Source organism: Narcine bancroftii, chromosome 2, assembly GCF_036971445.1.
Source record: "Narcine bancroftii isolate sNarBan1 chromosome 2, sNarBan1.hap1, whole genome shotgun sequence".
NCBI lineage: Eukaryota > Metazoa > Chordata > Chondrichthyes > Torpediniformes > Narcinidae > Narcine > Narcine bancroftii.
The window spans coordinates 48,543,769-48,559,205 of record NC_091470.1 but is presented as its reverse complement, the minus strand read 5'-3'; the positions used below and the strand labels follow the sequence as shown (position 1 = coordinate 48,559,205).

The 15,437-nt window shown below is 39.7% G+C and overlaps 1 protein-coding gene across 2 annotated transcripts in view; it reads left to right on the top strand.

Moving 5' to 3' along the window:
* Positions 1-15,437, top strand: part of ryr3 (ryanodine receptor 3) — a 448,180-nt gene that overhangs the window by 280,416 nt on the left and 152,327 nt on the right. For both annotated transcript variants that reach the window (XM_069916619.1, XM_069916620.1), the window contains exons 58-61: positions 3,536-3,611; positions 7,333-7,456; positions 8,667-8,782; positions 10,782-10,846. In XM_069916619.1, the coding sequence (XP_069772720.1) occupies positions 3,536-3,611; positions 7,333-7,456; positions 8,667-8,782; positions 10,782-10,846 (381 nt within the window). The remainder of the gene's footprint in view (positions 1-3,535; positions 3,612-7,332; positions 7,457-8,666; positions 8,783-10,781; positions 10,847-15,437) is intronic.

Genomic DNA, 15,437 nt, shown 5'->3' with positions numbered 1-15,437 from the left:
AAACCTCTCCTACTGCCAGTATATCAAGGCCATTGTGAAGAAGCCTCCTCTATTCTCCAAAACGTATGAGAAAATTTGACAGGCCATGGAGTACTCAATCAAACTTCTATAGGTGCACTGTGGAAAATATGCTGACAGGTTACATCACAGCCTGGTTTTGTAATTCGAGTGCTCACGAACAAAGAAGGCTACAGAATGCATCAGATATAGCCAGGTCCATCAATGGCAGATTAACTATCACTGGGCCCTAGGCTGAACTTTAATAGGGCCCCCCCCCCCCCCAACCTTGCGCCCAGTCCCATGGGCCCAACCCTTTGTCCGTTGCTGTGACTGTGGTAAAACAAAAAAAATGCTGGAGGGACTCAGCTGGTCTCGTTGCATTCACAGGAGATAAAGATACCTTGAAGAGGGGCTCAGGCCTGAAATGTCGATAAGACACCTTTACCTTCTACGGACACTGTGATACCTGCTGAGTTCCTCCAACATTGTGATTTGACAACTCAATTTTCAAACACAAGTTTGGCTTCTCCTCTGGCACATTTGTGTATTGCACTCGACCCTAACTCTGCAGGCTTTCTTGTTTAACACTTGTAACATTTGGAATGAGTTGCACTATTTGTACTTCATGTTGTTAGAATGAAGTGGCCTAGGCAGAGTGTAGAGATAATATGGGATTACAAGCTGTGATTTAACTAACAGTAGTTTCACTGGATATAGGAATTTGCTATAAAGAATGTAGTAAATAGCTATCTCAGGTCGGTCTACAACTATGTAAAGTGCAGGGTTTATTCCAGTCCCATCTCAGCGTTCTCGAGGAACGGAAACATAATCTCTGTTCTTTCCATGACTGCAAGATTATGCCCTAGAGTTGTAACCTACTCTGTCCCTCCTACCCCGCCTGGGCCTCTCAACATTCTGCACAAACATTGAATTAAACAGAATGTGCTGGAAACACCCAATATGCCAAAAAGCACCAATAAAGAGAGGAATGAAGGGGAAGGGGAGGAAAGAGGGAGAGAAAGTTGATGTTTCCTCGAGACTCATTGTCTGCTCCTTGATCACACTCCTGCTTTGATACTTTACCAGGTGACACAGCAATACCATAAATTAGTCTCTTTCCTGACAAAGGGTGCCTCTTCAACTTCCCAACAAAGATTGCCTCTCCTCTCTCCTTTGACCCCGTCCTGCTGAGAGGTCTCATCCTTTGTCTCAGCTCTGTCCTGCTGGGAAGAGAGAGGTTGCCTCCCCCAACCTGCTAGGCAGGGAGAGGTCGCATCCTCCTGCCCCATCCTGCTGGGCAGGAAGAGGTTGCTGGCCCCCAGCCCATCTCCCATCCTGCTGGGCAGGAAGAGATCACAATCCCCTGGCCCCGTCCTGCTGGGCAGAGAGAGGTTGCCATCTCCCATCTCACTGGGAAGGGAGAGGTCCCTGTCCCCATCCATGTTCCACTGGACCCGTCCCGCTGGACAAGGATTGGTCACTGACCCACCCCCCCAATCATCTTTCAGCTTCCCACCAAACTATTAGATTTCTAATGTTCCTCCGCCTGAAATGGACATTAAAAGTCTAATAGTTCGGTGAGGAGTTGGAGGATCGTACACACATCACTGTCACTGCAAAATCTTCATGCCACTGGTCTGCCACAGCTGGCTCCCAGAAACTGCCATGCGTGTCACCTCAGCAATGGCCCGATGCCGATTCTGGCCCATAGTAACTGCCAGCTTCACTGCACAGGCACAGTGAGTACTGAGTAGGCACTGAAGCCTAGGGGCTCAGGCCCCCTTACCCTTCAGGCCCCTAGGCTTCTGACTACTGGTCAATCCGTCACTGGGTCCATCACAGGCTCCAACTTCCCTTTGTATTCATCTATAGGAGGCACTGTCTCAAAAAGGCAGCTAACATCACAGAGGACACCCATTACCTGGTCACAACTTCTTCTCCAGCACTTCTAGGTTTATGAACCGTGTTTTTCCTATAGCTCTTGAACCTCCTCTTGTCACACTAATCATAAACCACAAAGAAGGACTGCCTGCACTATTGTAACACACATTTTTCTTGCACTTCAGTAAATGTGAATATTTATTACCAATCTTTTGCATTTATTATCTAATTTTCTTTTAATTTAATGGATAAATCCCCGACTAGTGTTTTACAAATCCATTCTGCATTCCCCAAAATATCCTTGTGCTCATTTCCTATCATGCTTAACCCACCCCTTGCCTCAGACCTCCAATCTAACTTTAGATCACTAGACTTCACCACAGACATCCTTTCCTATGCTCACCATTGCATTCCACCACTGACTCACAATATGAGTTATGTTGTTCCCCCATTAACGTGACGACATCAACCTCAGCTGAAGCTTAATATACAGATAAAAGTCTTTGCCCTCTTGTATCGTATCACCTGAGGTGCATAACAATCTTTGACTTCACAGCTGACCACGGCTCTTATTAAAGTTGTTACAGAACTGTGAATGTTCCAAATGTTTAAAATATTACAATGTTGATCAGGTTCTTTAAATTTGTAACATTTGTTGTTTAAAAAAACTTGCTGTATATTTTGGCGTATAAGTCAAGTCTTGAAACCCTCAAAAGGCACTCAAAAATCAAGGGTCGACATATGCCAGATACAAAAATGAGACCTTAAATTCAACTCCAAAAAAAACTGCTCGACGTAGATTCGGTGTTAAGACAATTCTTGAAACACCAAAAGAGAACCCAACCTACAACAAATTTTCAAGCTACCAGTATATTAGAAAGAAAGTCATCTTCTCATCAAACATTGTTTCTTTGGTATTTTTCTTAAAGCATCTTCATTCTTTCTCCAATCTCTTACCAACTTCTCATATATCTTAAATGTTCTTGCAGCAGTGCAGTTGCTGGATTTCTTGGCCACTTTTATTACTTTTAACTTAAAACTCACTTCATACTTTCATTTTTCTGGAGGCTCCATGATAACCACCTTCCAGCAATGCCCAACAGCTCAGTGAATGTGATTTTTGGGGGTCGACCTATACAGCCAATATATGATAAAACCATGAAAATAAGGCTGAAAATGGGGACCCAACATCTGAAGGTCAACTTATACGCTGAAATATATGGGGTAAATGCACGCAAAGGGTTCAAGATATTTAAATACTCTCAAATTGCTTTAATTAAACCTCCAAGAATCCCTCTCAGCTCTTTCCCATTGAACCAAATGCAGAGTCAAAACTTACAGTACAAAAGGAGCCTCACTTGCACACATATATAGTCCATAGCCAGATGAATCATGGCACAAATGCCTGGAGCTTCCTGGCATTTCCCCACAAAGTTAAAAGTATACACACACAGGCCTATGGAAGCTGACTTTTTGCTTCTTCATAAGAGAGGAATAATCTGTTACTGTCTACTTTAGGTAGCAGCTGTAATTTATTGTATTTTTAATGTTTTTTTTAACCACATGAGAATTGTAAATTATTTGTCTTTTCTTTATAATCAAAATTAATAATTAATGCAATGAAAACTTTCTATTCTGTTGGTTTCGCATCCAGGCAATGACAGAGCTCATGGCAGAAAACTATTACAATATTTGGGCTAAAAAGAGGAAAACAGAATTAGAAGGCAAAGGTAAGTCTCAGTGAATTCTGAAAAGTAAAACTGCAGAAGCTGAAAATTTGAAGTAATAACAGAGAATTCTTACAAGACTCAGCAGGTTAGACAGTATCTGTGAAAGAGAGAAACAGAATGATTATTTCAGATTGATCATCTTGCAACAGTTGCTTTTGAACTATTTTGTACTGGCTGATTGTATACATTAACTCTGTTCAAAGAATCAAGACGTGGGCAATAGAAATTTGTCATAAATCGTTCTTGCCAATCAGGCAGTGGTGGCTGTAAATTGCTCGAGTTTCAAAATTTGGTACCATTTATTTAAATGGAAATACATTTTGGAAGTGGAGTCTGATGATAAGTGCTCTTATTTTGTGCTACTTGTGTAAATGATAGAAGATTATGTTCTATTCCAAAGAACTCACGGCAATGAAATAGGACTGTGTTTTTAATTTGAAGTCTACATCTCCAGACATGTAGGCTTTATGGGTGACCAAACTGCATTTATTTTTCAATACCCAATTAAAGCACTTCACATGATCATTAGAATAGCGACATCTGTAAAAGCAAATAAATGAAATTAAAATTTGCTTCAGAATTGCATAATTCTCAATGTGAAGCTGATTACAACAGCAAATCTAAATGTGTTGCTCATGGGATTTATTGGGAATGACTCTAAGATTGCTTTAGACATTCAAAAACATTTTTGAAAATAAACTGGTGTCTTAATTCCTTCTTAATAGCCAGGTTCATATTGTTTGACTGCAGTGATACCATCATTCAGGTCAAACATTTTACCTCTCAGATGGACATTAAAGGTTCCACAGCTCTGTTTTCTTTTCCATTTAAAAAATATTTGTATTAATTTGATAGAGAAAAATATTACATGTATACATGATTTAGATATTAATTAATTATATAGCTTTTATACGCTGTATAATGCAATACAGAATATGATTCAAATATAAATTATACATTGTCTATAATTCTCGAAAAAAGTGAAAAATCCTTACGAGAATTTCACCTCATATTTTAATATTGAGATATATGTTGCGATTACTACACAAAAGAGTCTGGAAAAACAACCACCTGAAGAAACACACAAAGATCAGCATGTACAGAGCCATTGTGATACCCACACTCCTGTTTGGCTCTGAATCATGGGTCCTCTACCGGCATCACCTACGGCTCCTAGAACGCTTCCATCAGCGCTGTCTCTGCTCCATCCTCAACATTCATTGGAGTGACTTCATCACCAACATCGAATTACTCGAGCTGGCAGAGACCGCAAGCATCAAATCCACGCTGCTGAAGACCCAACTGCGTCTCCAGAATGGAGGACCATCGCCTTCCCAAGATCGTGTTCTATGGCGAGCTCTCCACTGGCCACCGAGACAGAGGTGCACCAAAGAAGAGGTACAAGGACTGCTTAAATAAATCTCTTGGTGCCTGCCACATTGATCACCGCCAGTAGGCTGATATCGCCTCCAACCATGCATCTTGGCGCCTCACAGTCCGCGGGCAGCAACCTCCTTTGAAGAAGACCGCAGAGCCCACCTCACTGACAAAAGTCAAAGGAGGAAAAACCCAACACTCAACCTCAGCCAACCAATTTTCACTTGCAACCGCTGCAACCGTGCCTGCCTGTCCCGCATCGGACTTGTCAGTCACCAACGAGCCTGCAGCAGACGTGGACATACCCCTCCATAAATCTTCGTCCGCAAAGCCAAGCCAAAGAAAAAAATATATGTTGTGATTATCTAAATAGACCAATCTCTTCTTGTTGTAGAAAAAAAACAAAAATAAGAACAAAAGAAAAAAAATAGGAAGGAACCCGCCCCCCCCCCCCCAACACATAGTAATCAAACCGCTCCTACTAAACACGGTCATCAGCAAATAAATTGTAAAGAATTGAGTATCAGCTCTTAGACATCGGATAAAAAAACCCCAGACCACCCCTACCGAAATAATTAAATTATGATAATAGTCCATAAATGGGCCCCATATCTTGTCAATTCAACCTTGATTTCTTTAACATTATATCTAATTTTCTCCAAACTCAAGCAAGACATAACATCCTGTAACCATTGCATAGGAGTTGGTGCAATGATCTTTCAATTTTATCAAAATTGTTCATCTGGTCATCAATGAAGTAAAAGCTGCTATTTTTTTAGTTGAATTCAAGGAAATTCTCTCTTCTAGAGAATAACCAAACAAAGCAATAAAAGGATATAGTTCTAATTTAATCCTGAGAATCTGTGATCGAGTTTAAAGAATTGTTCCCAATATTCTTGTAGTTCTAGACACTCCCAAAATATATGAATGAGAGAGGCCTCAAAAATTTTACATTTGTCCAACATCACTTTTTTTTGACCAGATATTTTATTGTTGATCATGGCAACTTCACTTTTTATGACAGATTAAAGAAATCTCTTGGTGCCTGCCACATTGACCACCACCAGTGGGCTGATATCGCCTCAAACCGTGCATCTTGGCGCCTCACAGTTTGGCGGGCAGCAACCTCCTTTGAAGAAGACCTCAGAGCCCACCTCACTGACAAAAGGCAAAGGAGGAAAAACCCAACACCCAACCCCAACCAACCAATTTTCCCCTGCTCTACTCACTTTATACCTATGACTGTGCGACAGAGTATGACAATAAAAAAATTCACAAATTTGCTGACGATACCATAGTAGTGGGTTGTATAATGAAAAGTCATGAGTCAGCATATAGGAAGGAGATTAAAAAAGTGGCTGAATGGTGCACCAACAACAACCTTGCACTCGATGTCACCAAAACTGAGGAGCTAATTGTTGAATTCAGGAAGGGAAAGCCAGAGGTGTATGATCCAGTGATTATTGGGGAATTAGAGGCAGAGTGGGTGAGCAAATTTAAATTTTTGGGATCTTCCCTGGACCCCACACACTAATAACATTGTGAAAAAAAACCCACCAGGGCCTCTAGTTCCTCAGGAGTTTGCAGAGGTTTGGTAATAACACCAGAAACCCTGGCAAGTTTCTACAGAGGTGTGGTAGAAACTGTATTGACCAGTGGCATCATGGTCTGGTATGGGGACACCAATACCCCTGAGCATAAAGCCCTCCAAAAGGTAGTGAACACAAGCCCAGGATATCATAGGCAAAACCCTCCCCACTATCGAGAATATCTACAGGGAACGCTGCTGTCAGAGAGCAGCAGCAATCATGAAGGATCCACAGCCAGCACACACTCTTTTCTCACTACTGCCATCAGGAAAAAGGAATAGGTGCCACATGATGCATCACCAGGTTCAGGAACAGCTGCTACCCCTCCACTATCAGACTCCTCAACAACTAACACAATCAGGGATTCATTCAAGGACTGTTGTGCATCTTATTGATTTTTTTCTATTCTTTCTGTCAGTTTGTTTACATTTGTTATCTATTTATATTCTTTATTTGTTTACATGTATCTTTTTTTTTGCACTACCAAAAAGTGGTAATTCTGCTTCGCCTACAGAAAAAATAATCTCAGGTTTGTATGCACTCTGACCATAAATCTGAAATCTGGCATCTTGGAATTATATATGGTGCAATCATTTTAAATTTCATTTTGCCTTCTGACTATAATTTTGCCATATATGTTTTTGAATAATTTGTTCATAGAAGGCCACATTGCTTGTATTTTGCCAGCACTGTCTTTAATAAATAATTCATGATCATAACTCCAAATTAACCAACTTGTTTCTAACCTGTACCAGGTGGAGGCAGCCAAATCTCTCTTATGCCTTATGATACCTTAACTGGCAAGGAGAAGGCCCGTGATCGTGACAAGGCTCATGAACTATTCAAGTTCCTCCAAGTGAACGGCTATGCAGTTTCTCGGTAATAGATGAGCTTGATAGAATTCAGCAAGCTGAAGCATGTTGTCATATATAAACTGCAAAAAGTCAGATGTATGCACATTAAGGACTTTGGAAAACAGTTAGAATATTGGTCATTATTGCAAGGAGCATTGAGCATGAAAGTAAGGAAATTTTGTTCAAGCTGTACAAACATGGGTGAGACCACACCTGGACTACTCCGTGTGGTTTCCTGTAGTTTCTGTGTAGGGACAGCATGCTCAGTGTAGCAGTTAGCACGATGTGATTACAGCACCAGTATTCTGGGCTCAAATCCAGCACTGTCTGTCAGGAGTTTGTTCTCCTCGTGTCTGCGTGAGTTTCCTCTGGGTGCTTTGGTTTCCTCCCACAGTTCAAAACGTATGGTGGGGTTGTAGGCAAATTGGGGTATTTGGACGGAAGTTAACCAAATACTCGTGGGCTAGAGGGCTAGTTACCATCCTTTCTGTCTAAATTTAAAATAAAATTACTTTCAATCTCCTTCTTTAAGGTGTCATATATTTCCATTAAAAGATATTTGAAAAAGGTTCACCAAGTTGATTCCTGATGTAGAGAGTTGTCTTACGAGGAAATGTTAAACAGCTCAGAGAAGATGTTTATACATAAGAATTAAAAATGATAAAAGGTGATCTTATTGAACCACAAAAGAAAATTTGAGGGAGATTGACATGATGAATTAGTACAAGAATTTATATCACATCATTGTTCATTTCATTAGTTCTCTCTTCACAAAGATCCATTTACACTAATTTATAGAACTGAATTACAACTTTGAGTGGCTGAATCTAGACAGGGAACCTGACCTCAGAATAAAGGGAGACATTTATTTTCTGATGCTTGTGTTTCTTTCAAGTTGTCCACTCTCAAAAACTGTAGAAACAGAATAATTGAATATATTCAAGACTGTGATAGATTTCTGGACTATGGAGAATCCAGATGCTATGTGGAGTGGGGAAATGAAGCCAAGATCAGAATAGCCATGACCTTATTCAATGGCCAAGAAGGCTGAGTTGTCTATTTCTTGTTTTTAATGCTCATAATGATGACAGTCTGTTGATTGTTACATAGAAATCACTTTGTTAACATAAATAATTTAAGTATAGAATTAGTGTGATGTTGAACAGTAATACATAGTTGAAGTCATCAGTATTTAACTATTGCATAGCCCAAAATCATGATCAATTTGTTTGCAGAGGCCTTAAAGATATGGAATTAGATTCCTCTTCTTTTGAGAAGCGATTTGCTTACAAATTCCTGGTAAAGGTGCTGAAATGTGTCGACTCGGCTCAGGAATTTATAGCACATTTAGGTATGTGACAACATTCCAGATAATTTTTCCTTGCTACTCATTTTGAGACATAACTGATTACAGTCTGCCACAAAAATATTTGTTCAATACATTATCGCTACCCAAAGACTTGCACAGTGTTTTAAACTGAATTTCAATTGTGAATCCATACAGTGTACAAAATGGTGAGCAGTTCTAGCTATCGTGGTGAATCAGTGCTAATACCTGACCCTTGCTTTGATCACATTAGATAGCTTCTCACCTGTTGCAAAGGAGTTTAACTTTCATGTTTGATCCAGAGTATCATTCCTCTTAATCCACAAGTAGAACATTTTTTTAAAATTGTTAATTATTGAGGGTCCCTCTTCATTCATTAACAGGAATTAGAGAGCCCAGATTTTTTCTCTCTGCCAATTAAATTTCAAACTGCTCTTGGTGATTGAAATCTGAGGCATCAGATATATATGTAAAAAAGTATCTACTTACAGTGAATGGGCTTATTTACCTATTCACAATAGCAGGCTACATCGGAAAGCAGGCAGCATTCCCAGATTTGAATTTCTAACATTAGTTTTCCTGCAAGTAAGTGGCATTAAGACTATGTTCCCTTCTATCTGTCTTTGTTCATGCTGGTATTTCTATTTGTTTTGAAACTCAGAATATCGAATAGTTGATGTTACATTTTAAACATAGTATAAAATGTTAACGCATTGCACATGGGATTGGAAATGAAAAGGATAGTAAATCAGCCATGATGGAAATGGCAAGTTGGGCTTGATGGGCCAAATGGCCTAATTCTGCTCCTATGTATCATGGTCTTGCATGAAATATTTGTTTTGAAACATTTTTCCTGAACTGGATTTTTAACCATATAACAATATATAACAGTTTATGGCATGGAAACAGGCCATGTCGGCCCTACAAGTCCATGCTGACTATTCTGGGCTGGTCACATTTGCCTGCATTTAGCCCATATCCAGTAGCGCCTCCTATTCATACAGGTTCCCAAATATCTTTGGATTACCTGACTTTCTTTCCTCAGAATAGACAGTAAATTTGTCTTTCAACCAAAAGGACAAAAGATTCCAAATTCTTATCCACAATTAATTTTTCACCAATGAAATTACAGGTTGCATGCAAAATTAGCATAATTATTGGTTGTTGAAAAGAATCAGCTTTCTCCATTTTTAAAAGAAGATTTGATATCCTCATTTTCATTGTGGCAGGATTCCAATGAAGCTCTGAAGTTAACAACAATTTCTCCAAAGCTCTGGTTAGTTTTTAAGGAAAGCTCATTTTAACAAGTTCCACAGAGGCAGATTGCTGTTTCCATTTTTGAACTACTTCCTTTGTAAATGCCTCCCAATACTAAGCAGCAACTGAGAATCCAACACTCGCAAAATAAAAAAAATTCTGAAGCATCTGACCTAGCTCCTAAGGACAGAGGCCCTGCTTTCTTTAATAGTTTCATGTGGCGGTCTGGAATCGCGGAGATCGGGCCGGCACATCGGGCGGCAGCAGACGTGGACAGAGCTCACTAAAGCGACTCCCAGGACAATGAACTGACGGGGGTGGAAGCTGGGGCAGCATCAGAACAACAGCCCTAAAATGGCATTGGTCAAGCTGCCCAGCTAACTCAGCAGAAACAAGCTGGGGAAGAAGGGCATTCATATGCATGGATGTTCCCGCCCCCTATTGTTATTCATATGGATGACTCAGTCAATCAGCAAAAACGGCGGGAACTTGAACAGTATGAAAGCAGCCTTTCCAGCCCTAATAAAGGAGTGAGCTTAACCTGGCACACTGTGTGTGTGTGTTTCTTTGTAGCGATCGGCTACTCACAAAATATTCTTTCACTAGCAATGTAGTCGTTTGAACTAATGGGTGGCATATTGTGAAAAAGTTTGAGTTCCATTTTGTACATTTGAAAAGTTAATTGAATCTGATTCACTTAGGCAATAACTTTATAATTTTTGCTGATATATCAATGTGACTAAATGATTTATTTTTGTATTGACAGAGGCCATTGTCAGTAGTGGTAAAGCAAACAAGTCTCACGAGAAGGAGATAAAGTTTTTTGCCAAGGTGTGTGATGCTCCAGAATGTTTTAAAGAAGTTTCTGTTTCACCAAATTGAACTGTGAATTTTAGTGTTGTGAAAATATAGCAACTTTCACCAATTTCTATTAATAATGAGTATCTAATTACTCAAAATAGAACCATAGAATGCTACAGCACAGGAAACAGGCTATTTGGCCCTTCTAGTCTGCTGACCATTGTTTAGCTAGTCCCAATAAACTGCTCCCACTCCATAACCCTCTAGACCTGTCCCATCCATGCATCTATCCAATTTATTTTTAAAACTCAAGACTGGGACACACTCACATTCTACACTTCTGCCACTCTCGCAGTGAAGACGTTCCCCCTCATGTTCCCCCTAAACCTTTCACCCTCAAGCCATGTCCTCTTCTATTTATCTCTTCTAATCTCAATGGAAAGAGCCTACTCATATTTACTCGGTCTACACCACTCATAACTTTGTAAATCTGTATCAAATCTCCCCTTATTCTCCTTCGTTCCAAGGAATAAAGTCCTAATCTGTTTAATCTTTCCCTGTAACTCAACTCCTGAAGATCTAGCAACATCCAAGTAAATCTTCTCTGCACACTTTCAATTTTATTGATATCCTTCCTGTATCTAGGCGACAAGAACTGCACACAATATTCCAAATTTGGGCTCACCAATGTTTTGTATAACATCCTAACTCCTATACTCAATACTTTGATTTATAAAGGCCAAAATCTTCCTTTACAACCCTATCCATCTGTGATGCCACTTTTAGGGAACAATGTACCTGTATCCCCAGGTCTAATTGTTCCTCCGCACTCCTCAGTGCCCTACCATTTGCAGTGTACATCCTTCCTTGATTTGCTCTTCCAAAATGCAATACCTCACACTTGAATACATTAAACTCCATCATCCATTTACTGGCCCATTCTCCCAGTTGGTCCAGACCCCAGTGCAAGCTTTGAAAATCGTTCTTCTATCACTGTGTCATCAGCAAACTTGTTGATACAGTTCACCACGTTATCATCCAGATCATTGATATATACAACAAACAACAATGGTCCCAGCACCGATCCCTGAGGCACACGACTAATTACAGGCCTCCAATCTGAGAGGCAACCATCCACTACCACTCTCTGTTTTTTCCCACACAGCCAATTTCAAATCCAGTTTACAACCCCTCTATGCATACCTAGTATCTTAATCTTCTGAATTAACCTCACAGGTGGACCTTTCGAAGGCCTTACTAAAATCCATATAGACAACATCCACAGACTTTCCTTCATCTACCTTCTTGGTAACTTTCTCAAAAAACTCCTCAAGATTTGTTAAACATGACCTATCACACACAAAACTCATCCCATGGCTGTCCAAATACCTATATATCCTATCTCTCAGAACTCCTTCCAATAATTTACCTACTACTGACATCAGGCTCACTGGCCTATAGTCAACTGGTTTACTTTTGGAGCCTTTCTTAAACAACGGGACAGCATGAGCTTCAATCCTCCAGCATCTCTCCTGTGGCTAAGGACATTTTGAATATATCCTTCAGGGCCCTACAATTTCAACACTTGTCTCCCTCAAGGTCCGAGGGAATATCAAAACCAGCCCAGAGGATTTGTCTATCTTTATTCACTGTAAGGCAGCAATCACCTCCTCCTCTTTAATCTCCATAAATTTTATGACATTTCTGTGTCCCTTCTATCCATATGCACCTTGACAGTTTCCTGAGTAAATATTGATGCAAAAAAAACTGTTTAAGATCTCCCCCATTTTGTTGGCCATCTGATCCTCTAGGGGACCAATTTTGTCCCTTGTTATCCTCTTACCCTTAATATACTTGTAGAAACCCTTTGGATTTACCTTCACATTATCTGCCAAAGCAGCCTCATGCCTTCTTTTTGCCTTCCTGATTTCCTTCTTTATTATTCTCTTACATTATCTATATTCTGCAAGTACCTCATTTGCTCATTGTTGTCTATACCAGTTACATACCTCTCTTTTATTTTTAATCATATCACCAATATCCCTTGAAAACCAAGGTTCCCTAGGCCTATTAATTTTGCCTTTAACCTTGGTGGGAACATGCAAACTCTGCACCTTCAAAATCTCACCTTTCAATGCCTTCCACTTGCCAGACAAATCCTTGCCAGAAAGCAGCTTATTCCAATCAACTCTTCCAAGATTCTTTCTCATTTCCACAAAATTGGTCTTTCTCCTATTTAGAACCTCAACTTGAGGACCAGACCTATCCTTATCCATAAGTAACTTGAAACTAAAGGCATTATGGTCACTGTACATTAACCAAATTTTTTTAAATCAAAAGCCATTTCAGCCATTCTTATTCATTCATCATTACATAAGACTAATTTTATGTGGGATAATTGGAGACATCCTTGTATCAGCCACTGAGTTGGAGATGGGCAGGGGCTTTGACTTAGAAATTACAGCAAAGCTGCAAAGTAAGTGGAACTGAGAGAAAACTGTCCCCCACGAGCAGCGTTTATTTTTCCAGTAAAATTGTAGATAGGGAATATAGATAAACTAAATATATGATATACAATTGATCACAATTAGTTACAGTCAAGCAGGCTACAACAGGTGATTGACAGGGCATTTTATCCAATCATAGTTTCTGAAGATGTAATATTATTACAGGCAGCTTTTTTAAAAACCACAATATTTTTTATTGAATTTACAGTGATGCTTTGCACAAATAGAAGCATCGACTTGAAATGTAGACTGACAATGAAGTTCATTGAGTGACAAAAATCCATGTGATTATGCAGCGTGGCTGTCAGACTTTAATTTCTGTCAATGTAAGCCACTGATTCAGGAGTGTAATTTGAAAAAGAAAACAGTAATAAACATAAGTGGATCAGGAAGATGGAAAATTTGATAGAAAGCTAAGCAAATGGTTGAGTGGAAAACACTGATTAAGGTATATTTCAAAGATTGACCTCTGCTAACATTCTTTTTAGTGATCTGTGGAACACTAAAATAAATATTTAAAAGATTTTTTGTATGTGTAGCTATTTTCATCAATATTACCTTTTTTTCATGAACTTTGTTCGACCAGAGCCTTGTTTTTTACACCTCACCCTAAAGATGGTACCTTCAACAATGCAGAGGCTTGTGAGGTACACAGTCTTATTTCTCAAAGGTTAGAGTCAGAGCTGAGCTTCAGCTAACACTGATTTTTAAAATTTTCTTTAATATTTTAATATAACAAGTTCAGTCAATAATTCCTTATTCTCCCACCCCCTCAAGATGATGTTTAATCCATTGAGTTTCTTCAGCAGATTGTTTATATTTCCAGAATCCAGGATCTTCAGTCTCCTGGGCCTCCATCAGTAATCCAATGGTTTAATTACTGTATCATCAACTGACATTTGGATTTTACATGGAATCTTTAATCAAAGAATCCAACAGGACAAATAGAAGCCATTTTTCTCTCCCTTGTCCATGGCAACTAATCACATCTGCACTAATCACATTTGCCTGTGTTAGTCCATTCCCATCTTCTTTTCCATACAAGGGCCAAATAAAATGCCTTGTACATGTGCCTGTCTCTTCCTCTTCTTCTGATAGCTTGTTCTAGATCACCAACACCCTGTGTAGGCTGGGGAGAACTTCCTGAGATCTCCTTTACGTTTCTCCTCTCTCACCTTAAACCTGTGCCCTTAATTCTGAACACCCCTGTCCTAGGATAAAAAGTATGACTATTAATTCTCTCCAGTACGAACATGATTTTATTAACCTTGATAAGGATACCTTTCAGCTTCAACATTCCAGTGAAAATAAACCCAGCCTTTCTAATCCCTCATGATAACCCCAGCCTTGCATTTCAGGAAACATCATGCAAATTTTTTCTGCACTGTCCCTATTGCTACCACATTCTTCCTGCATTGTTGAGACCAGACTGTGCACAGAGTGCAGTAATATTTCAAAACACTTCAAAATGAAGTGGAACAAAAGTTGCAGAACTTGAAAAGGGAGTTGATAGATATCATTGGAAGGGAAGAGCATAATACATTTTTTCTCTGAGGAAAGGAATTAAACCAATTCCAGCTCAAATGTAAACATGCATTGAAATGCAGCCTTGGTGACACAGTAATGATAAAGCTGCCATGCAACTGTAAACCTAGGTTCAAAAAAGTGGTGCAAATGGAGAAAATAATCTGCTGTTTATGTTTAATAATGCATGGAGTGCAACTCCTGTGAAATGTTCAGTCTGGCCAGAAGAATGCTTGAGAAAAACAGAAGAATGCTAGGTGGAATGGGGGAGAAGAACAGCTTGCATGTGTATCAACATGTTGGAGAATTCCCATTCCATCCACTTCATCTAAATAAGGGTCTGCCCAATGAGAATGTGTCCTGCACCAGCCATAACTTTAAAATAAATGCATCATCAGATGCATGTAATAGGTGCAACAGGGATTACAGGTAGTCCCCGACTTACAACTATAATAGGGACCAAACGATTGGTTGTATCCCAGGTTTGGTCATAAGTCAGAGAACGGGAGTGCTGCAAGGAATGGGGACCTTGGGCTGCTGGGGGGTACAGGGACCTCGGACTGCCATGGGGAATGGGGACCTCAGGCTGC